The sequence below is a fragment of the Scylla paramamosain genome, chromosome 5 (genome assembly GCF_035594125.1).
Source record: "Scylla paramamosain isolate STU-SP2022 chromosome 5, ASM3559412v1, whole genome shotgun sequence".
NCBI classification, from domain to species: Eukaryota; Metazoa; Arthropoda; class Malacostraca; order Decapoda; family Portunidae; genus Scylla; species Scylla paramamosain.
Window position 1 is genome coordinate 26422588 of NC_087155.1, and position 24968 is coordinate 26447555.

The 24968-nt window shown below is 40.5% G+C and overlaps 1 protein-coding gene across 4 annotated transcripts in view; it reads right to left on the reverse strand.

Moving 5' to 3' along the window:
* Window positions 1–24968, reverse strand: part of LOC135100745 (active breakpoint cluster region-related protein-like) — a 190987-nt gene that overhangs the window by 4323 nt on the left and 161696 nt on the right. For 3 of the 4 annotated variants that reach the window (XM_064003980.1, XM_064003978.1, XM_064003981.1), the window contains 12 exons: window positions 17539–17759; window positions 14116–14301; window positions 12704–12910; window positions 11706–11867; window positions 9741–9863; window positions 9042–9233; window positions 7994–8182; window positions 6569–6758; window positions 4843–5039; window positions 3918–4084; window positions 3146–3285; window positions 475–715 (listed from right to left, as the gene is read on the reverse strand). In XM_064003980.1, coding sequence (XP_063860050.1) covers window positions 475–715; window positions 3146–3285; window positions 3918–4084; window positions 4843–5039; window positions 6569–6758; window positions 7994–8182; window positions 9042–9233; window positions 9741–9863; window positions 11706–11867; window positions 12704–12910; window positions 14116–14301; window positions 17539–17759 — 2215 coding nt within the window. The remainder of the gene's footprint in view (window positions 1–474; window positions 716–3145; window positions 3286–3917; window positions 4085–4842; window positions 5040–6568; window positions 6759–7993; window positions 8183–9041; window positions 9234–9740; window positions 9864–11705; window positions 11868–12703; window positions 12911–14115; window positions 14302–17538; window positions 17760–24968) is intronic. The other variant, XM_064003979.1, reaches the window with a different exon arrangement.

Genomic DNA, 24968 nt, shown 5'->3' on the forward strand with positions numbered 1-24968 from the left:
CACCAGCACCAAAAACATATAAAGCTCTCCAAAAGCAAGGCTCATAAATAAAAGGAAAACTTCTTAATATCTCTTTCATATACAACAAGTTCAGCACTTTTACTTAAGTTAGGACTTATACCATTATAATTATCATGACCTATTCATAAATTTATAAGTATAAAGCAATGAAGACTTCTGTCTTCACAGCATGCACTTAAGTGAGTCAGTTGATCTCTCTACTCTATGACTGGTTAAAAATTAGGTTTATTGGCCTCTGATTAGTCACAGAAGACAATTTCCCAGACATAGAAATGCAGTTTTTTCTACATGGCTGCTCTATGATATCTTTCAGCATAAATGTACAGACTGTAGGGTCTTCTCATGATAGCCTTACTTAATATAGTTCTTTGATAATAGAAAGCTACAAAGGTAACAGCAAGGAGGGTTAATATCTTCATCATATTCCTGTACCTGTTGCTTATTATCACTTACTTCACTAAGTGCTCCAAAAGGTATGCTATAATGGACTGGTTGAGTTGTGGAAGAGAAGAGAAGAGCTTGAGCAATGTTGTCTTTCTATACTCAGCATCTGTTGCACTGTATGCCTCAAAGAACCGTGGATACAGTTCACTAGTGTACAATGCCTCGGGAAGCTCTCGCAGAAACAGCTTCAGCAGACCAGTTACAGAATGAATATCCACTTCCTTGATCAGCTGTTCTGCTTCATATGGATCTGAAGAGTAAAATTATTAATTGGTACACAGGTATACATATAGTAGTTTAAACAATAAATCAATTTAAATCAACCATTCACTATGTGCCATCCCTGTAAAATTCACCATGAACAGTGTTGTGTCCACAGTTAAATATTTTGGTGTGATGTTGTTCAATTGATGTAAATTATACTTTACAATCCAAACAATACCAACCAATGTTTTTCCTCATGATAAAATTTCATTTTTAATTTCTTTTCTATTTTCTTGAAATTCTTTATATATATATATATATATATATATATATATATATATATATATATATATATATATATATATATATATATATATATATATATATATATATATATAAAGAATTTCAAGAAAATAGAAAAGAAATTAAAAATGAAATTTTATCATGAGGAAAAACATTGGTTGGTATTGTTTGGATTGTAAAGTGATGTATGATGGTCCCCAAAAGATTACTGTTAAGATGAACATAAAGGGTTGAATGACTAAACTGCAGTGAGTGAAGGCAGATGTGATGGATGCAAACACTATGAGAGTGAGGGATCAGACCACTATATTCATGTTAATGGAAATAAAAATGAGTAAGATGAAAGTTTAAAATAAATAATGGAGAGAAAAGACTTAGGATTGAACAGTTCAAGGATGAAAGAAAAGAAGGGAATACACTGGAACCTCGGTTACCAAACCACTCTCCTTCTGAACAAATTGTTTTTTCGAACAAAATTTTGAACTCATAATTGCTACGGTTGCCATACCATAATATTAAATGACAAAGCAAAAGCTCCCATTTATTACTAGTTTATAGTTTCTATAGATATTTCCTTCGTTTTTATATATTTGGAGGAGAGACACAGTGTATAAGACAGTAATCTAATCTTGGAAATAAGATAAATGTGATCTCATTGAAGAGCCTCACTGTAAACAGTGTTTTTCCTAGCTCAGGAGTAATCCTGTCTCCTGAGCCACCTGTGGCTCTCTTGATGACCCCACAATGCCATCACTACTGCACAACTGCATTTTCCCAGTAGCTTTTCCCAGCAGCAAGATGTCTATGTGTTATGATCACCTTGATTTTGGCAGTAAGTGGGTTGCTCCTCTCCGTGTCACTCTGTAAGGCTTTCCTCACTAGATCAATGACAAACAGGATACCTGCATGGTTTAAACAACATCTTCTGACAAGTTTTGTGCCACTTAGTTCAATCAATACGTCCTTTCTGGATAAATAATTTCTGAGCTGGAGATGTTGTGAAGTGACCATCTTAGCAGTGGGACTGTCTGTCATAAGCTGCTAAGACAGGATGGATGAGTGTCCAGGAACAGATTAATCTGTTTCACATTGATTCCTATGGGGAAAATAATTTTTGAGCATTTTGGATTTTGAACAAGATTCAGGAATGGATTGAACTGAGGTTCCACTGAATAAGCAAAGACTAATTAAAGCAATGAATGATAAGTAGAAGATAAAAAGAAATAAAAATGTTAAGAACATTCTTGGTATTGATAAAATGCACTGTTGCATGTAACAGAGTGGTGAGGATAAAAATGTAAAAAATGAGAAAGAAGACAGGAAATGCATGATAGATAGAAAAGACTTAGCAAGCACTGAGAGAAAATAGATATGTACAAGAAAAGAAATATGACTGAGTGTCTGCATACAAGGGAAATCTAAGGCTACAGAGGATGAAAGTCAGTAATGTGAGAGAATGTGGAATAAAGGTATGAATAGAAGGATGTTACAACTGATAGAGGATGAGGAAGGAAGATGGATGGAATTATTGAAAAATTTATTAGCTTGTATAGGAGTCTAAAGGGAGGGTAGTTGTGACATGTATAGGAGTGAAAAGTGGTGGAAAGACAGTGCATGAGAAAATGAATAGGAGGAAATAATGAATGTAAATGAAAATTTGAGAATGGAAAGACAGTAAATGCAGGAGGGATTATGGCCGAGATGTTTAAATATGAAAAAGAAACTGTGATTGAATGGGTACCCAACATATAAGGGAGAGTACAAGGTGAGAGAAGATATCACAAGACTGAACAAAGGCTACTATTATTCCAGTCTAACAAGTGAAAACTTCACCCACACCATAGAAAAGAAATGGACAGTGTTTCCCTTTGCTATGTAAATCACTTACACCAACATCAATAAATCTGCCACTAAACACCATGAACAGTTAAACCATTGACCATAATGCAGGAATTTATTACATATGAATTTAACTTCTAATATCTATAATTACAAAGGCATCATAATCACTACAGTGATTACACACACACACACACACACACACACACACACACACACAAAAAAAAAAAAAAAAAAAAAAAAAAAAAAAAAAAAATCAATTAAACTTACTATAAAATATAATATGAAACTTCAAGATGAATGATCATTTCAATGGTACTGTTATGTTACTTACTTGACTCAAAGGACTTCTTGAGTTTCGTTATATCTGATGCCAAGCCGGACACCCTGTAGATGCCCACCTCCTGCATGCCGCGCCTCTCTACTTCTCTCACACACCGGGTCACTATGAAAGGAACACTCCTCTTTTCTCGTCTGTCAAGGAGATAAATCTGTAAGAACTTCATCATCTGCAAAGCTTAACACAGAAAAGTAAAATCACTTACCTATCACTTTTGCAAGATTTCAGTAAGATATAAAACTTACAAATTTAACTGTGGGGATAATAACTTAAAAGCTCCATTCTCTTTTCCTTCAGGCTTGTCCATCCAGTTCTTATGTACAAGGTGACCTTAAAGTCTGGGCACATAAGTAATATTAATAATGCATCAAGAATGTGCTAAAATCAACAGATATATGGTGTTACTGTATCATGTCCATGTGAATCTTGCAAAACAATCAAACATTGCACTGCTAATAGTGAACAATATGTTGAGAATATTACTGAATAAAAAATCATAAAGAATGACTATGTGTCCCTTATATAATTCCATGTATAATTCCTTTAATGTACAATTTCTTGTAGCAGCTACCCATGACATCCCTGTATCTTCATAAAGCTTTGAACTTTTGAATAATAATAGACTGTGATTTCTAGTAAGCCTTTCTTTAAAAATTTCTACTTTTACACCAATAACATAATGCAAATGAAAACCAGAGAAAGGGATGTAGTGGAATAAAGTGGGAAATGATATACTGAAAAGGATAACTATGATAAACACACTCACCTACAAATTACAGCAATGTTGGCACCAAAAAGGCCAGAGGATTTGCCAGTGGGCACTCTCCTCAGAGTTGCTTCTGGAGGCAAGAACTTGAGTGACAATACTAACACTAAGTCCTGGAGGCTGACACGGCGCTCTGTCAGAGTGTCATTCAGCCAGGTCCGGGACAGCTGGGGCAGAGATATGTCTTAAATTAATGGAAATTTTCCATTGATGTATTTTAGTAATACTGTCTAGAAGTTTAGGTTAACTGGCTTATATGTTGACACATTGAGATAAACAATTGTTAGTAACTAACATTTTTGGGCAGTTGCATTTAATTCTGGAGAGGAGTCTTTTATAAACTTAGAAAAGATGATGTTTAGGGGTTTAATATTTTATTAATTCCTCTATTTGGCTCTGTACTCCTGCATTTTTTAATTCAGGCATCATCCAATATGTTTGGAAGATGACCTGTTACGAGAAAATATGAATTTTCTAGTTTTTCTCTATTTCACCTTTATTATTCCTTAACACCATAAATAATTTCATCATCATACAAAACTAACTCCCTTCCCACTTTCTGTGTGTGTGTGTGTGTGTGTGTGTGTGTGTGTGTGTGTGTGTGTGTGTGTGTGTGTGTGTGTGTGTGTGTGTGTGTGTGTGTGTGTGTGTATGCACATGATTATCATCCTAAACATCTTCAAGCACCATACATGCTTGCTTGTGGTGGTCTCAGTGCTCTAGTGACAGCTACAGTCATTGGCAGCCTCTCTGGGAGATTTTATGATTTAAATCAAATATGTTTTTCTATCTACACCAGAGATCAAAAAATAGTTTTTCCTTTTTTTCCTTTGCTATTTTCATATATTAAATGAAAACAATGAAGAAAACAAAACATTAACAAAAATGATGTGATTCACACAACCACATCACCCAGACAACTCACCTCTAAGTGTGTCTTTCCCCGCAACTGAGTGCCCAGCTTGGGGTGGTCTTCATAGCACAGTATCCTCAGTGTCTGAGAACCTTCCAGTTCAATAATGAAGTCTTGGTTCCAGTGAGGTTCTATTCCTTCTGTCACCTTGGTCTTCACTTTCCGGAAGAAGTGGCCGTAGGAATCCACTTCAAAGCACACGTACATGTCTGCGGAAGGGTACAAGTGATGAAGTAGTCCTGATTTGAATAGCAGTAAAAATGTGATTATGTTTCATGAAGACAGGTCAAGTACCACAAACAATAATTTCAAGAGATTTGCTTTACTGATTGTGTTAAACAATGATCGTTTCAATATTCTACATGACTAACTGAAGTTATACAGATATGCACTTAAAGTCTCTCTTTTAGCATCACTCAAGACTTATATTACATGGACTGAAGTTGAGGAGCCAGTCCATTAGTAGCATACAAATACAATGGTACCTCATAATTCAAACTTAATTGGTTCTTTTGGCCTGTTCGAAATGGGAATGTTTGAATTGGGAAGTAATTTATTCCATTCAAATTGATATAAAAAAATTAATCTGCTCCAGGTCCCAAAATCCCTCTATTTTTGTTAATTTTTATGGGTTTATGTTGTGCCTTAAACATAAAATTGGATGAAAATAACCTAAATTATAAAATATAAATACAGTAGAAGAAAACATGAAGTACTGTATATTTTGGAGCATAAGATGGCGCTTGAATCATCCTAAAACAGATACAAAAAAGTGGGTTGTCCTATACATCAGATACAAAAACAATGACTTTAAATCTTTAAAGCAAAATACTACTGTAAATAAACACCAACCTCTAAATGATGAGTCATCAAAAATTCCTGCCGTCTTCAGTCTTGAAAACAGTTGTAGTGAGCACAATTTTTATTTTGCACTAAAATTCTTTCTCTTTCTCTTCCTCCACCCATTCTCTGTCCTCCTCCTCTCCCTACTTCCCTCCCTCCCTCCATCATTCTCTCTCTCTCTCTCTCTCTCTCTCTCTCTCTCTCTCTGTGTGAAAGTAAGAACAATCCTGAGAATTGCTAAACAGAATGAGACTGACAGAGAATAAAAATGGAATTATGAGTGAGAAAGAGTAAGAAAGGATGAAGTAAAAATGACATACAATGAAAGGGGGGAAGAGAGAGCAGGTATCATTCCCTTCCCTTGTCCCTTATCTCAGACAGATAAGGGGGGAGGGAAGATGACAGGGAAGGAGGCTTGAGACCAGAGGAAAGAATGAGGGTGAGGAAAGGAACAATGGGAGGAAGGGACATATGGGGAAGGAGTACATGAGGCAAGGAAAAAGAGAGAGAGAGAGAGAGAGAGAGAGAGAGAGAGAGAGAGAGAGAGAGAGAGAGAGAGAGAGAGAGAGAGAGAGAGAGAGAGAGAGAGAGAGAGAGAGAGAGAGAGAGAGAGAGAGAGAGAGAGAGAGAGAGAGAGAGGCTGGGTGGGATAGATAGGGGGAGGAAGGAAATGGGAAGGGATGGGGGGAAAGGGCAGGGAAGGGAGAGGGAGGGAAGGGGGAGGAGGGGAAGGAATGGGGGAGAAGGAACATAAGAGGGACGAGTGACTGAGTGGCGTTACTTGAATGGGTGTTTGTGTTTGAACTGAAGGACAAAATTTGTTTACCAACCCTGTTCGAACTGGGAGTTGTTTGAATTGAAAGACATTCGAATCACGAGGTATGACTGTACTTACTTGCAGGACTAGTGAGGCCATGAAGGCTAGACACCACAATGTGAAGGTCACCAAGAAGCAGGGAGTCATCCACACCGGACTTGAGCAAGAATGAGCCCATGTTGGTCTTGAGGAAGGAGCGGCAGGCAGTGATCCATGTCTGCAGTTCTTGGAGAGTAAGGGAGCTGCCTCCAACTCCTGGAGTGTTGGCCTGAAACCATACATGATACAAGTAAATGAAATGTTGTGGTCACTTACTGTGGTCACTTGTAATAAGAATGTAGGCCACACTACATGTAATTTACGGAATCTAAGTGTTATATTACCCCAAATAGAATTAAAATATATTGGATATATAATGTTTTCTTTGTCTTGTGGAAACACTCATAGGTTCTTTGGCAAAAATATTAACTGATGAAATTTAAGCTCATCCTACTTGTGAGAGACACCTTATCAGGTGGTCTTTTTATTTTCAAGTCTTGCTCAATAGAATTTTCTAGTCCTGTAAGTTTCTTTGAGCAAAACAGCACAAAAAATATTGAAGGGCATTTAAGTGAATACAAACAACAGCATATCAGCAGTATGTTGCCATGGTGCTGCAACTTAACAGCAGCATAGCACTTTGTACGCCTTGAAAGGGAAACTATGAACTGCAATTGTCAATACATCTCATCATCTCATAATTCAGTTTCATGTTTATAGGTAATATCTGACTTTAGCAGTCATCTGGTTTATACCATATAATGTCTAAAGAAAGAGATTAGTAAATTAAACGAATAAAAAAAACCAGGTGCATAGGATGCAAGTATCAGCTGTGTCCTGACAGTCTCTTGATCATTTGAGCAATGCCCCCAGCAAAGATAGGGCTTTAATCCACCACAAAGCGTGCTTCTATCTATGCACTTAAAACAATAAATCATATGAATCTCCTAATGACTGAAAAAAAAAATCACTCGAGAAAAACAGTCATAAAGTAACAAGGCACTGCAACATGCATGGCACACAGGTGAACATGGAAACCTCAGTACAACCCCAAGGAAACAAGAAGTCAAGAGAGACTGGGAGGAGTCAGCAGGGCTGGCTTGGGGCAAGAAGGGCAAAACAGATTCTATAAGAACTGTTCCTCTCTCCAGCAAATGAGGCTTAAGGAGCACCCAGCCAAACTTGCACTGAGAAGAAGAACCTAAAGCCTGCAAGGGCAACATCAAATATAGAATCTCACAATCACATCTAAATGAGAAAATCATACAAAGAAAATTGTTGATCCATATAGTAAAAATAAAAATATACAATTCTTACAGATATCACTTTGTTACAATTTTATTTCAGAACTTGAAATATGATCTCCTGGTCTCACCAAAATTCAGAGGAAATATATTACATTTCAGAGTACACCAACACATTCCATACAAACAACGGAAATTCAAGTTACAGATTGTTATTTACCTGCAACACCTGGATTGCCTCGCCCCACTGGTCTCGCTCGTACTCTGATGAGATGAGGAATGTGTGCACTGACCCAGCTCTCTTGGATATCCTGAAGGGCAGGTTTGGGGATGCCAGCACCAACTGAGCCTCTAACTCAGCTAATTTTTTCCGTTGCTTCTCATTCCTCGCCAGGTTGAGGCGACCACCCTGATCCACAGAAGACATTATTAAACTAATGCTACAGTCTATGAATGTATATATCCAACCGTAAAAACTATTATGACTCCCCATATATGGAAGACAAGCAAAATTATTCCACAGGACATGAATAATGTTTCATTAATTATGTAGAAGTAATATCTTCCTTAGAACATGATTTTTCGGAAATAGATTCTTGAAGTCAAGACTAACTCAGCTATATTTTCTTAATGACAATGAAATCACATGTAAATCAAGGAAAAGTGAAATCTTGACCTGCCTCACCAATACTATGTGATGTCAAACAAAGAGTCTCCAACCTAACTTCCCTTCCTTGTAATTAGATGTCCTCTCTCTCTGCCTTTGCTGCATTCTTTTAATTAAAGTAAGGTACAACAAAGAGCACTGCTTGCTACCAGTGGCCTGGCACATCCTAGTTACTCCATAATATATCTGAGATAAACATTATTTCCTGTGATCATCTTGAAGAAAACTTACATGTAGCTCATGGCTCTTGGAGTCTTTAATCATTTACCAATTGCATTTATTTACAGTAAGATGCATGGAAGTGGGTGGAGAGCATGAATTCATCACCAATAGAGGGACTCAACTTGTCATTCAGTTTAAAGTCAGCTGGTCTTATGTTATATCCTCACATTTTCAAGGAACAATGTCACAACTTTACCCAGACATTCGGAGGTTAAAGAGGCAAATCTATTCACTGAAACAGTCTACAGAGCTGACCACACATTAATAAAAAAAAAAAAAAAAAAAAAAAAAAAAAAAAAAAACTTGTCCCTTCATCTATATTCCACTATCTACTTATTTATGTTTGCTTCTTCCCCTCCACCACCTAGCCACCACTCACCCCCTTGTCAGCAGATGCCTCATGCCGCTTGAGTTGGTCCCGCACAGTGGATGCCTGTGACTTGAGGGACACCAGGTTGGGAGGATTGGCTTCCTTCAGAGTCTCAGGGCCACTGTCGATCACCACCACAATGTCATGGAGGCTGATGTACCACTTGACCTCAAAGGTAAACTTCTCAGACCGGCCAGTCGGCTTCAAGCAGGAAATGGAAAGTTAGAATTGATCCATTTCCAAAATCAGTACATGCTGTTACTTGTTACAGTATGATCTTAACAATGAAATGCTACAATACTATTATCTATGTCTCTCTTGGCAATTTGAAGATGGAACTTGTATGTGCTAGTAATTTAAACTTGCAATGTTGAGTATTTTACATCTTCATTTCTGTTAACCCTTTCACTGCTGCCTTATTCACTCACCTACATCTTTCTAGAGATTGTTTTCTACTACAGTCTCTTAAATTATTCTGTAGCCAGGAAAACAAAAATTAAGTCCCTATTCCCTCTTCTTTTTCCATGTGTTCATGCAAACATTTTCTGCAGTGGCCTGAATGCTAACAAAGGGTGACCATAGCAGTGAAAAGGTTAACCAGTACCAGCAGATAGTATGTAATTACCAAGTCAACAGAAAGAAGTAAATAGTAATGACATATTCAATAACCACATGAGGTTTTTATCAAGAGGTGTTATGGATGCTCACTTTGTACTTTGCACAGACTATAACATCATTGAAGAGGAAGAGGTGCCGCAGCTTACGATGGCCTTCAACCAACTCCACAATGAAGGAGTTGCGGACGAGGTGTCGCTGAGGCCGGTCCTGAGCCTGACAGCAGCAAATAAACAGAAGGAAACAAAATTAATCACCAGCACTACTTATATTTCAGGGTTGTTGAAAATAATCACTATATATGAGACAATATATCATACAATTAAGATGTTTTATGGAGCACGTGGACACTTAACACATATGGGCTCTGGAAATGTGTTCAAGTAAAGTGAAGTATAAATTTATATGCAAACATTTACATGGCATATGCTCAAACACAAGTTAGTGTCCAAAAATCAACTAGAAATATTTAAACTTGAAAACATTTCCAAGACCCCTGTATTTGTACACACAAAAGTTCAAGTCACCTGACCCTGTTAGTTAGTTACGGGTTCATGAATAAATTAGATTTATAGAACAATGTTACACACAATGACTAACACAAATAATTCAATGAAATAAATCAATGGGACGGCACAAAAAAAGCACCTGTTGCTTGTCCACCACATTACCCACAAGAGCACAACTGACTATGGTCTTCACTAGTATAGTGCAACTTAACACAGTGTATGAATCAAAATTAATGTTATGTATGGTCAAGTAATGTAGTACTATTTACATGAACTTTCACAGGTAAAACTTCTGCCTTAATTGCAAAACCATCTCACAAATTCACCCAAACACTGAGTGGTGTGGTGTGATGAAGACACAAACACTGTCATCTCCATTGGCTGCTTGGTGTCAAAACATGCCTATCATTAGTTTATGCTTTTCTGTGTATATTTGCAAAAATAGAATGCACTTTCCTGAGCCAAATGAGCATCTTCATTAGCTCAATGATATTTCCAGATTCTATTTGTCTATAATCCATCAAACATGAACAAGGAATGATCTCCCTTTCACATCCCTTGTCAATGTGATGGTGTTGTTCATTGCGACAAAAAGAGCCAAAAATGAGATGACAAGAATGTGCAAAAATTGAATGGATGCTGAGGGTGTGAAAGAAGGAAGAAAATGCTGGAAAATCGAGAGAGAGAGAGAGAGAGAGAGAGAGAGAGAGAGAGAGAGAGAGAGAGAGAGAGAGAGAGAGAGAGAGAGAGAGAGAGAGAGAGAGAGAGAGAGAGAGAGAGAGAGAGAGAGAGAATAGAAGACAGATAGAGGTCAAGTGTGGAAAAGTAGAGTGCATGAACATCAACAAATGGAGATTTTTCTGTCACAGCCACTTCTTTGAAGGAGCTCCAAGGAATGTCCATCTCAGCAGAGCTGATTAGACTGATGAATGCTACATCAATAAAAGTAGGCACTATTCCATCATGGCTATTTATCACCTTATAATGTGAACTCTATGAAATACTGCACATGAAGTGGAAAATAATGGGCATGCAAAGGGAAGGGAGGGATTGACGTGCTGAGGAATAATAGATGTATCTCATCTCCAGGACACTCAAAGGATATGCACAGTGTAAAGATTGATTCTAATACACAGGGAACATGGAAAAGGTTTCTGCCACAAATACTCAGGGAAAATCCATGATTCTATTGGCAGCATATGAACAACATGAATACTGAAGTGGTAAATAATGCTGACTATGAAAAGTGAATGAAGATTGACAGATGGGACTGAGATGTAGTCCATTTACAAAGCACTCCTTCTTCACATGGACTGATGCCCATCATTCCTCCAGGTCTGTATCCATGTCTTGCTTGGTGTGGGAACAGGGTTGTGGTGATGATAATAATGCCTTGTTATACATAAGTATTATTAAACAGGTATTATTATGTATTATTGACCCATGTTATCTTTTATCATCATCACCATGAATATTGCCATTCCATCTAGAAGCCACGAAGCATAAGCCATCTTTCTGCACATTGCAAAACGAAAGAAAACTCCCTCACAGCATCCTCCTTTCCACGGCACTTCTCAGGAACACGACTCACGGGGAACATGGCCTCAGTGTGCAGCATGGAGAGGTGCGTCAGGAAGTTCTGTGTGAGCCTCAGGGCCTCTCGCAGGATTTCATGGTCAGGGTGATACTCGGGGGTGTATTTGAGCAGGTCCTGGAAAAAATTGTGAAAAATAAGCAATGCACAGTAATGAGAAGAGCAGATGTTAAATCATACCTACCTAGTTTTTATATCATACAAAGTGAGATATTCACACGAAGGAAAGATGATGCAATAACATCAGCAGCATCATAGTTTTAAAAATGCTTCATCTGTGCTTACAAGTGTTGTCCCTGTTCATCTTACCAGCCTGCACAGACCACAGCAGCCTCCCTGCATGTCTACTTCTCTGAAATTCTTTTGGACCTCAAGTTTTCTCGGACAATTCACTAAAACTTTCAATTACATTTAGATCTCTAACTATCTAAAAAATAATTGTGATTTGAAGACAAAACATAACTTAAAGCATCTTGAAAAGGACCATGCACTGTTACTATAATGTAAACAAAATGATTGCTAGTTAATATTTTCAACATGAAAATATTGAGTTTCCTCATTGAAGTTGAAAATACAATGCGAAGAAAAGTCTGGGAACACACTAAATTCGTAAAACCCTCCTTGGATTTTTGTCACCAAAACAATGAAAACACCATGTAAATCAGATGAATAGAAAATTGACTGCACCAAACTTTTCCTTCACGAAATGGAAGAAATATTGAGAAATGTCGTGGGTGAAGAGAGAGAAAGGTGAAAAACATAAGCCACCTATAATCCATGGCTTTGTCTCATGAAAGTAAGAATAAAACCCTAGATCTTGCAGGTATCACAACAAACAACACCAGCACACAACCACCAGACCTCAGTAACAAATCTCACAGTACACCTGAGGTTTTGTGCTGGGTGAAAATAAATGTGCTGAAAATAAAGATGGTGGAGATATAGGTACTCACATGGAGGACTAGAGCATTTTTCTGCACTCTGGCAACAGGGCGGTGAAGCAGGTCCTCCAGTGACTGTGCCTGGCCCTGGAGGGAGCGGAGTTTGATGGAGCGGGTGATGTCAGCAAACTGTGAGCTCTGAGCACTGCACCGCCTCACTGTTTCCACAGCACGGGGGTAATTCTGCAGGAAGGAGGCGTACACGTCCAGCTTGCTCGCCTGTACAGAGAGAGTGAGCCTGTGTGAGTGTTTGACATTTAAGGATGCCCGACACTGTTATCAACCATGACATATTAGGCCATAAAGTTGATGGAAGGAACCAGGTAAAAAAAACATCTATACCTGTAATGATTGGAAGGGTATTGTTTAGCAGTTTTTCAATGCTTGCTTTTGAATCACCCAATGGAACGGCTTCCTATTTGATCATACCTTTCAAAAATATGGCAAGCATTGAACTATTCATCTATTAAAAAATAATGTAATTAGATCAATAAAATCCCTTAGTTTATAAAAAAATATTTAAAACTCAGTAATTAAAAAATTCTATGCACAGGTGTAAATCAATACTCTTGTCTGGCAAAGTTCACATATTTAGTCTATTGTCAGAAAATCATTATAGGTATTTAAGCACGTGTGATTCCTAAAATTAGCATTCCCTTCCTACTTGGTTATGATGTGAATGGATAAATGTCAAAATACCAATATTACTTTTTCTGCAAAAGTTATTAAAAGAGAGAATGAGAGATAGGGAAAAAAATATTAGTTAAATTTCCACATCAATTTCTAACCAAGAAAAGCAAGAATATTTGGAGATGATATCAAGTGAGGAATGGAAATATTACTCTTAACAAAAATTTAAATTGCCCTATCAAACTTCCAAATAATCTCTTCTGAGAGAGAGAGAGAGAGAGAGAGAGAGAGAGAGAGAGAGAGAGAGAGAGAGAGAGAGAGAGAGAGAGAGAGAGAGAGAGAGAGAGAGAGAGAGAGAGAGAGAGAGAGAGAGAGAAAAAAGTGTGTGTGTGTGTGTGTGTGTGTGTGTGTGTGTGTGTGTGTGTGTGTGTGTGTGTGTGTGTGTGTGTGTGTGTGTGTGTGTGTGTGTGTGTGTGTGTGTGTGTGTGTGTGTGTGTAAGAAAAGAAGACTAATTAACAAGCTAATTAGCAGTAATTTCAGCAATCAATTCAAACCATAAAATTACATGTATGCTTGGCCAGGTTCAATTCACTCCTACAAGAAGCATTAACAGCAAGCACCTTTGTTAAAGATTTCTTCTTAAAAGATTTTCCAAAGTATTTCAGTCAACCCACCAGACAAAAAGCCATTTTTATTCTTCCTTTGCAAGAAATGCACACTCTCTCAGCAGTACTGCAGCTCTGCCTAAGAAATATGGAATACTACATCCCCCAGTTTCCCTCTGCCAGCTTACCAGGACTCTGAACAGCTCTCCAATGGAGCTGCTGCCGTCCCACTGATTGGTGCGGTCCTTGAGGCCATTCAGGAAGTCACTGTGGGCAGCGTGAAGCTCAGTGATGCGGTAGAACACGGTGGAGAAGTCATCTGGGGATATCATGGGCTGCGAGGTGGTAAGGGTGGCCTTCAGTGCCTTCATGTACTGTGGAGAGAGAAGAATAATTTAAAAAAATGCATCATAAGAAGGTAAGAACATGATGTATTGTGGTTGTGCTGCAGTCTTGGTGAGGAGCTGAGTAATATGTTGCACACACTCTCATCATTCTCATTTGATCGGCTGAGAAAACCTGTCACGTTTTATAATGAGACTGTCAGCTGATCAGTGGACTTTAAATACTATATATTAAAGGAAAGCACTACACACAGGAGTGAAGAAGGTTACTGAACTTCTGACCACAACTATGCCATGTAAGCTTTTTGTTGGTTACATAAGGAAACCATTACCAAACAATCATTCTTTGTAAACATCTCTTTAAGCTTCACTCACTATCCACCTTAACCTTTGGGAAATTCCTGCCCTGTTGACTGATCATATGGCAGAGGAATTAAAACACTTCAGCAACACTTATTTCATAAGTTCAATATAAGCAAATTATCTTATCAGATGAATATAAAGGGACTGTAATGAGGAAGACATAATGGGGATGGGTGCAACAGAGGAAGATGCAAAAGATGGAGTGAGAGAGAGATGGTTGATCCAATGTCACTTCTTGTAATTTTCTGACATTCTTTCTGATAATTCTCTTTTAAGAGTAGCATCTTCAGTGGGCCATTTTTTCTATTTGTTGCCTTTGATCAAAACTCTTTTTATATAAAAAAAATAAATAAAATAAATAAAATAGAATAAATAATAAATAAATAAAATAAATAAAAAAAATGGAAAAAAGCTAAACAATGAAGCTGTCAGGGATTAAAACAACTGGATTATTGAATGCGAAAATCTTACCTGACATTATCACAACCAAAATGGAGTGACGGCAAAAGAACAGGAGATTGTGATGAATGAAAGTAATGTGAAATGTAAATAAAATTAATGCTCTATGGAGGGAGCCAGGTGATGGGAGGTGAGGCGTGCTTAAAGAGGCCAGAGTGGTAAAGAGATACATTAAGGTAAAGGTTGAAGGGTGCAAACACCAATAACAAAGCAAGATTCTGTAACTCATGAAAAAATGTTGCTGCTGCTGCTGATGATAATAACAACAGGAATAATAATAATAATAATAATAATAATAATAATAATAATAATAATAATAATAATAAGAAGAAGAAGAAGAACAACAACAGCAAAACAAAACAACAACAAACTAATAATGATAATGAAAATATACTACTACTACTACTACTACTACTACTACTACTACTACTACTATCACTACTACTACTACTACTACTACTATTACAACTGTTGATGTATTACGGTGTACTACAGGTACTAAACAATGTATGAAATTAACAAAAGAAAATTAAATAATAAAATGCAAAAAAAGAGGAAGAGTGAAATTAATAAATAAAAAATGGAACACACTGCCTTGGAATCAGAGAGAGAGAGAGAGAGAGAGAGAGAGAGAGAGAGAGAGAGAGAGAGAGAGAGAGAGAGAGAGAGAGAGAGAGAGAGAGAGAGAGAGAGAGAGAGAGAGAGAGAGAGAGAGAGAGAGAGAGAGAGAGAGAGAGAGTAAAATTAACTCTGAAAAATAACGAACCATAGTGTCAATAATAATGAACCACTTATCACCTAGGTATTGTTTGGATATTTTACTTGGAGGTCAATAAATCAATCAGGGAGGACAGTGCCACACGCCCGGCTCGGCTTCCCAAGGTTGCGAGTGCATTCACTGACGCGGGCTGAGAAACATACTTACGTCACATCTATAGCAAACACAAGCGTCTGGTAATCCTGGCAAGAACATCCACTCAGCCCTGCACATCTTCCGAATTTCCAATCTTCTACTATGAAAAAATGACCGGATTTGTAACGTCTTGATAAGGAAGGGTCCAGTCCTACACATCTCCCAAACTTTGATATTTCTCTCTTATGCGCATCAGCTGCATCATCCGACCAAAAATTCAAAGAGCATGACTTGATAAAGAAGTACTGGAAGGGTGACTAATTTAGATGTAGAAAAGCAAAGCCAAAAGAAAACAAGCTAGCAGCGTTCACTAAGTAAATCACCTAAAACTTTTTCAGCCTTACGTTTAAAAGAGTGAAGTGAATGGCCAGAGTATTAGTTAATGAGATGTGTGAAAGGATGCGTTACAACTCCCTGATAACTGAGAGTACCATCCTTAAGTTGATATTAATCCTAAATTCCGGTTCCTTTTCAGTTAGCTGGGTAAATAACTGGGTGATTTTTTAAGCCCTGATAACCCAAAGAACCATCCAGAAGCTGACATCCTCTAATGATACACAGAATGAAGTCGACACCTTGATGAATACTTGGATTAAAAAATCCTTGATAACCAAAAGAACCTTCTTGAAGTTGACATCCTTAATGACAAAATAAAATCGACACCTTGACGAACTACTACATAATTTTCAGCGTCTTCATAACAACCTCTAATGATACGCAAGAATAAAGCCAGCACCTTGATGGGTAAGTGCACAAACGCTTAGATAGATGAGGGTTCCATTCTTAATTTGATCTTCTTTAATGACAAGTTACCGGATGATTTCTCACGGCATGATGACCCAGAAGAACCACAATGAACTTGATAACAGCCTCTAATGAAACGCTGAATAGAATCGACACTTTGATAAACAACTAAATGATCTCTAACGTGTCCATATTCCACAGTACCACCTTTAAGCTGACAGCCTCTAGTGACATGCAGAATGAAATCAGAGCAGAGGTGGTGCAGAGGCTGAGGCGGTGCGGGAGCTGCTACCTTAACCCGTGGGCCATGCCTTCCCGTTACGGACCTCACGACCTCGCTTGGCAAAAAGTGGTTGTGACTGTGACTGCCATGATTAAAGACTGGAGAGAGAGAGAGAGAGAGAGAGAGAGAGAGAGAGAGAGAGAGAGAGAGAGAGAGAGAGAGAGAGAGAGAGAGAGAGAGAGAGAGAGAGAGAGAGAGAGAGAGAGAGAGAGAGAGAGAGAGAGAGAGAGAGAGAGAGAGAGAGAGAGAGAGAGAGAGAGAATGACTGACAATGGCACCGCAATAACGTGGACGTAATTATGAAATGGTAAAAAATGACGAGGACATAATTATAAAACGGTTAAAAATCAAATTACAGCCAAGGAAAAAAAAATTATTGAAACCGAGAGAGAGAGAGAGAGAGAGAGAGAGAGAGAGAGAGAGAGAGAGAGAGAGAGAGAGAGAGAGAGAGAGAGAGAGAGAGAGAGAGAGAGAGCACCCCTTATCTCTCCCCTCCACAACTCACCTGCAGCACCACATCCAGACACTCCAGGTAGATGGTCTCCGATTCCACAATGGACGAGATGATGCAGCGGTACATAGTGAGGCGCTCCGCCTCCGCCGCGGGGTCGGGCGTCTCAGGGGGAATGGTCTCCTCCCCCGATGACGGCCATCTGGCGGCGGCGGGCGGCGTGGGCGGGGCGGAGGGCATGTGGCTGGTTGACTCCACGCTGCTGCCATACACGCCTGAAAAGTGGATAAAATGAGGTGTTAGTGGTTTTATTTACACTCTGGTGTCTGATTTTATGTTTCATTTTTAGGTGTAGGCTGGCTAGGTTGTTATTATGTGAGCGACTAGCGGCTCCGTTTCGATTCGTGGGAATAAGTCACGTTTGAATGTCACTGCAAACGTCGAGGCGAAGGAAAACACGTCACTTGCACAATGCCACCATTTCAACTACTGCTGCTGCCACTACAACTACTACCACAACAACAACAACAACAACAACAACAACAACAACTACTACTGCTACTACTACTACTACTACTACTACTGTTTCTATTGTTACCATTTACGCAGTACTAACAACATTAATACCAAGGGCAGCGTCGTGTGTGTGTGTGTGTGTGTGTGTGTGTGTGTGTGTGTGTGTGTGTGTGTGTGTGTGTGTGTGTGTGTGTGTGTGCGATAAAACAGCGGACAGCGCGTCATTTCGTATCTCAAGAAGCCCAGAGTTGAAGACGTGATGACGCAAGTGTGGATGCTGCGTGACGTCACCGTGTGTGTGTGTGTGTGTGTGTGTGTGTGTGTGTGTGTGTGTGTGTGTGTGTGTGTGTGTGTGTGTGTGTGTATTTACTGGGTACTTATTAAAGATCTTATCGAAAATAACTCACGAATGAAAAAAAAGCGAAAATTACAAACCGAATCATATGAATTTACGGAAAACGTTGGCAAGGAGAGAGAGAGAGAGAGAGAGAGAGAGAGAGAGAGAGAGAGAGAGAGAGAGAGAGAGAGAGAGAGAGAGAGAGAGAGAGAGAGACCCACCTCGGCATATATACACATACTACAACTGATACCAATGATAACTTATACTTGTTCAATGGCTCGAAATAACACACCTCACTTCACCTGTCCATCTACCTGCTACTTCCACCACGAGTTCCAGGTTGACACGTCCCTCCTTCCCTCCCTCCCTCCTTCCTTCCTTCCTTCCTTCCTTCCTTCCTTCTTCTTCCCGTTTATCTACACCTTTCATGCCATGTTCTCCCCTCACCTCGGAACCTTCTACACCCATTCCTCAGTATCTGTCTCCCCTCACCCTACATGTGTGTGTGTGTGTGTGTGTGTGTGTGTGTGTGTGTGTGTGTGTGTGTGTGTGTGTGTGTGTGTGTGTGTGTGTGTGTGTGTGTGTGTGTGATGGGTCTCAGCACGACAGGTACCTCTTAATGGAACATATGGGATGATAGGTCTGTAAGCTCTCTCTCTCTCTCTCTCTCTCTCTCTCTCTCTCTCTCTCTCTCTCTCTCTCTCTCTCTCTCTACTTGCCGTGACTGACAAAACATCGCAGTAGTGAAGGTGATGGAGGAAGTGGAGGTGGTGGTGTGGGTGGCAGTGAGGAGGGAAGCGAGGGAGGGGAATGGGGAAGTATAGGATGGATATGGGAGGCGACGGGGGAAAGGAGTGAGGGGAGGGGAGGAGAGGCAATGGAGTGAGGGGAGGTGAGATGAAGAGAAGGAATGACGGGAGGGGAGGGAAAGGAATGAGGGGAGGGAGAAGAAGAGGAGGGAGGGGAGGGAAGGGGAAGGGTTGGGGTATTGCAGGGTGCCAACAGCCACGTCATGACCGCGCCCGTGACCCGGTATTGATCACTTTAACCCCAGGAACACCAACTTCGGGTACGGGGCCATGTGGGGCACCGCGTGATGACTGGCTGATGTGTGTGTGTGTGTGTGTGTGTGTGTGTGTGTGTGTGTGTGTGTGTGTGTGTGTGTGTGTGTGTGTGTGTGTGTGTGTGTGAGAGAGAGAGAGAGAGAGAGAGAGAGAGAGAGAGAGAGAGAGAGAGAGAGAGAGAGAGAGAGAGAGAGAGAGAGAGAGAGAGAGAGAGATTAAAAGCACATATATTTTCCCTGCATGAGATTTAAAGCAGTGATCAGCCGACATTTCCCCCAATGTAGCCTTGCTCGCTTCTCTCTCTCTCTCTCTCTCTCTCTCTCTCTCTCTCTCTCTCTCTCTCTCTCTCTCTCTCTCTCTTTCACTGGACACTAATTTACGTACACACCACAGCACACTCCTCGCCTCCCACCGTGTAAATAACAGGTGTAAGAGTGAGTGATTCCTGCACAGGACGTGACACACACTGCTGCCTGCACCACCAACACGACCTGCACACCAGCATATTACTAACTACCGCAGCCACGACAACACAACCACAGCGTTCACTCTTACCGCACTCCCACAACCTCTACTTGCTACTCAGGGTTAAGGTAATGCGTAGCGTAGCGTTAGTGGAGAGGAAAGGCGAGGATCTACGGCAAACGCTCTACATGCTTCGCCTCTGCGTTGGTCCGTCACTGCACGGGTGGGATGTGCTGCATAAATATAACTCTCCGATGTGAAGGTTTGAGGTGAGGACACCACGACTCTACACACACAACTACGGCGTGCACCTCCGCTTGGTTCCTCATCCAGCGAGGAGTAGCTGCCGGATGCCCTGTAGTAAGGAGGCGACTCTCTGCCCCCAAGGGAGTAACACAAGACCTCGAAGTCGGTCAGTTTGTTCATGTCGCGTCACTTCTCCGCGGCTCGTCGTGTGCTCCGGCGGCCAGGGGACGACTCCGCTCCTTCCTCCAACGCCACCGTGTTCGATCTGGTGGTCCCCAAGGGTCCTGGCAGCAGCGACAACACTCAACGTTCCTCTACCACCCCATGGAATGCAAACTCGTACGTACAGCTCAGGGACGTCCTAGAAATGCTTCAAGTTCAGGCGACGACGGCACGTACTGGCTTGTGTCTCGCTTTGCTTGGAGTGGCTCACTCTCTGCTCCTTGGCGGGGCAGCGGGGTCGTCACTAGTCACGCCGGGCACTACGTCACTGAGTCACCACCTGGGTGTGTGCCTCGCTCCATGGCACTCCCCACGCCCACCACTCCCCACTCCCGTCATGCCCCGCCATCACTGCACGCCCGTGTATTGATTGGTTCATTAAACACCTGATTTCACTTGCGTTACTCCCCCGTGATGCCGCGTGTTGGGTGTGAGGGTAGTGTGTGGTGCAGCCCTGAGTGTGGTGGGTGTAGTGTAGGGCCGGCACACCTACGCCCCGCCGCCTCCATCCGTCCCGACGCCTCGCCACCGACTAGGCAACGATGTCATCACCACACGTCTGTCTGTCTGTGTGTGTGTGCGTGTGTGTGTATGAATGTGTGTATGTGCGTACGTACGTACGTGTGTGTGTGTGTGTGTGTGTGTGTGTGTGTGTGTGTGTGTGTGTGTGTGTGTGTGTGTGTGTGTGTGTGTGTGCGTGCGTGTGCCATTGTCTGCGCGGCGCGGTGTGTGTGTGTGTGTGTGTGTGTGTGTGTGTGTGTGTGTGTGTGTGTGTGTGTGTGTGTGTGTGTGTGTGTGTGTAAAGGTATTTATTAATATTTTTATGTGCCTACTTGTTGCCTACGTATGTATAGTGGTATGATGGTGGTGATACAAAGAATGATGATGGTGATGATGATGACGATGATGATTTATTCAGCGGCAGCAGCAGTATCAGTAGTAGTAGTAGTAGTAGTAGTAGTAGTAGTAGTAGTAGTAGTAGTAGTAGTAGTAGCAGTAGTAGTAGTAGTAGTAGTATTGTTGATTCTATACCAACAATATTAGTAGTAGTAGTAGTAGTAGTAGCAGTAGTATTGTCGATTCTGTACCAACAATATTAGTAGTAGTAGTAGTAGTAGTAGTAGTAGTAGTAGTAGTAGTAGTAGTAGTAGCAGCAGCAGCAGCAGCAGAGATGGTGGTGGTGGTGGTGGTGGTGGTGGTGGTGAAGGTCACGCCTCCCTTACACAGGTATCCGATGCATTTTCTTGGCTTTTGTTCGGTCGACTTCTGCTTTAAAACTAAGGACGACGGTTTCATGTAATGCGTCTCTCTCTCTCTCTCTCTCTCTCTCTCTCTCTCTCTCTCTCTCTCTCTCTCTCTCTCTCTCTCTCTCTCTCTCTCTCTCTCTCTCTCTCTCTCTCTCTCATATAAAACGACAAGCCAATTACCGGGAAGACGCGTCACAGCTTCAAATAAATATATGTCAACTTGTAGGGACACAAAACACGCATGCTCTCTCTCTCTCTCTCTCTCTCTCTCTCTCTCTCTCTCTCTCTCTCTCTCTCTCTCTCTCTCTCTCTCTCTCTCGCTCTCTGTCCTTTCCTATGCTCGGTTTAAGGCAGACGAGACGGTGTCAGGCTGCTACATGTGTGTGTCTGTGTTGCTGTCCACCACAACACCACCACAGATTTCCTTCATTCGAACCTATTTTGAAACTCGTCTGATAGCAAATAGGGTTTCCTATCTCCTATTCATCTATATACCCGTATCTCTCTCTCTCTCTCTCTCTCTCTCTCTCTCTCTCTCTCTCTCTCTCTCTCTCTCTCTCTCCGTTATTTTTTATGACTGTTTTTTCATTAAATACGATCTGATTAACAAAGATAAGTGTGTAGTAATTAAACATAGATGAATGAATGAATGAAATAATAAATAAATAAATAAATAAATAAATAAATAAATAAATAATATGTACATAAAATAATGAATTAAAAATCACTCTTATTCCATATATGTTCCGGTGACAATCTCAGAAAAGAAAGAAAACATTGGTAAAACAAATATACAAACTTAAAATACTGTAATTGTATCCTTACGTGTGACTTTCTTTCTGGTAATGATCCCACTTACGTATTTACATGAGTCATTCTGGTAATACTTCCCCTTCCGTTGATGCGTCGTGCTGGTGACGATTCCACGAGTCATTCTGGCAACAATACCCTTACGTGCCTACGTAAATTACAAGGAAGTCATTCTCCGACGGTATACATAACGTTTCAAGTCTTCAATGCAAATAGATTTCCTTGCATTAATGTTTTTTTTTTCTTTCCGATCTCAGTACATCCTTGATATACAGACTCATGAGGCGCTGTATAACATGAACTTCCTAAAACCCATGAGGAAAAACTGTGGACGCGATGGGAAGAGAGAATCTTCTACTATGTTTTTCTCTTTTATCGAAATGATTTGTACAATATAACAACACTTCAGTGACTAAATGTACACGGCATGTACGAAGTGCTTTATGAAAGAAGTGCTGAAAAGACCACGGGGAAGAACTGGGGAAGCGATAGGAAACGATAACTACTGTTTTTTTTTTTTCCTTTTTCCGAAACATTTTGCACAATACATCATTTTCAAGACCAATTGGACACAAAGCGTTCTGGCATGAAGTGATTTATAATAAGAACTCAGCAAAGGTCACGGAAAAACCCTCAGGATGCGATTGGAAGAGATAATGTACTCATTTTTCCTTTTCCTGAAAAAAATTGTACATTTTAACATCACTTCATGCAACAACTGTGCAGGAGGCGTTCCGATATGAGGTGGTTTAAAATAAGACTTCCGAAAAGACCACGAAGAACTGAGGAAACGATAGGAAGCGGTACCGTACTCGTATTTCCCGAAACATTTTGTCCAGTATAACATCCCTTCTAGGTTGAACAGATTAGACAAATTATTAGATTGCAGTGCTGAGAAAACACTAAATGAAGCATATCTTTATTTCTATAACGTGAGTTTGCTTACCACCACAGCCCAGTCACTTCCAAGACCAACAGCACACGTGATGGCCTAATAAATAATTCCACTATTAAATATGAACACAACATTTTAAAATTATACACTGCCAGTTAGGATCATAGCATTCACACGGTTTAACATTCACAAGGCTTAAATTTCACAGGGTTTAGCATTCACTGGGTTTCCGGGATCAGCACACGATGTATCTTAATTTTTTCTACCGCCGCTGGGAAGTCCCGCCGCTTACTCGTGTCTTTCCCCGCTACAGCCTTGTCTCCCAGGCCACGACCGCTGCAGTGTTGTGTTACCAGTGAATCCCCTCAAGTTGATCCAATGGTTAAGTTTCCCAATGAGTTAAGCTGTTACTTTGAGGGTTGTGGTGTTATCTTGAGCTTGTACAAGTTTCCGACTGTGTTAATTAATCGTTGCCGTCTCTCTCTCTCTCTCTCTGTGTGTGTGTGTGTGTGTGTGTGTGTGTGTGTGTGTGTGTGTGTGTGTGTGTGTGTGTGTGTGTGTGTGTGTGTGTGAGAGAGAGAGAGAGAGAGAGAGAGAGAGAGAGAGAGAGAGAGAGAGAGAGAGAGAGAGAGAGAGAGAGAGAGAGAGAGAGAGAGAGAGAGAGAGAGAGAGAGAGAGAGAGAGAGAGAGAGAGAGAGAGAGACGGACAGAGAGACGGAAGGACGGACGGACAGACAGACAGACACGGACAAAAAAGACAGAAAGACAGACGGACAGAATAACCGACTTAAATAAAATATAGAGACCAGCAAATGCACAGAAACTTCACGCATATGCACACAAGCAAAATAATTACGAATATACAACAATTTCCAGTGAAGCTTTACTCTCAATCCCCTCACCACACACACCCACGTGCGCGGCTGACGAAGGGAAGTGCAGCCAGCATCACTCAGCCACACACTTAACACCGGGAGGATGGGAGATGGAGGGGCGCTAGGAGGACAGAAGGTAAAGAGCTGCAGGAAGAAGATGTAAGAGGAATGAAGAGAAATGGATAACTAGATGCAAGGGACACAAACAACAGGAGTAGACTCGTACATGGCGCTAACACCTGACTCGAGGGAAAAGGAGAAAGGTGTAGAAGATAACTTGACTAGGTAGTTCACATTACGCAGAATTGTTGAGGGGGTGGAAGATAATTTTTTTGAACTAGATTATAATTGTTGGAGGAAAAAGGCAGAAGAGAAACAGATTAGAATTGAAGAAAAGGGTACAAGAGATAATGACCGTAGGATTAGATGAACTCGAGGAGGCTGCCTTGCGCGCGTCAACTGGCAGGCTCTCGCAGATAAGTTAGTCATTACTGTCACGCTGGAGAGGTAAAGAGGTGAGGGATGGGGAAGTCTTGGGATCGACAGGTTAATTGTAGGTTCTTTGTAATATAATGTAGTAAAATCTATGATGCCTTACAATAATAATGATAGCATCCGCTTGTATTAGTAGTAGTAGTAGTAATAGTAGTAGTGTGAATAAAAAAAACATCCACCTCTTATATATATCGTCCCTATGGTCATTACATAAATATTTTTTTCTCATCTTCTCTGTTTTTCTTGTTTAATAAAATGTACGTAAGTTGTTTTCATCCTTCCTTTCCTTCCTCCTTCCTTCCTCGACGT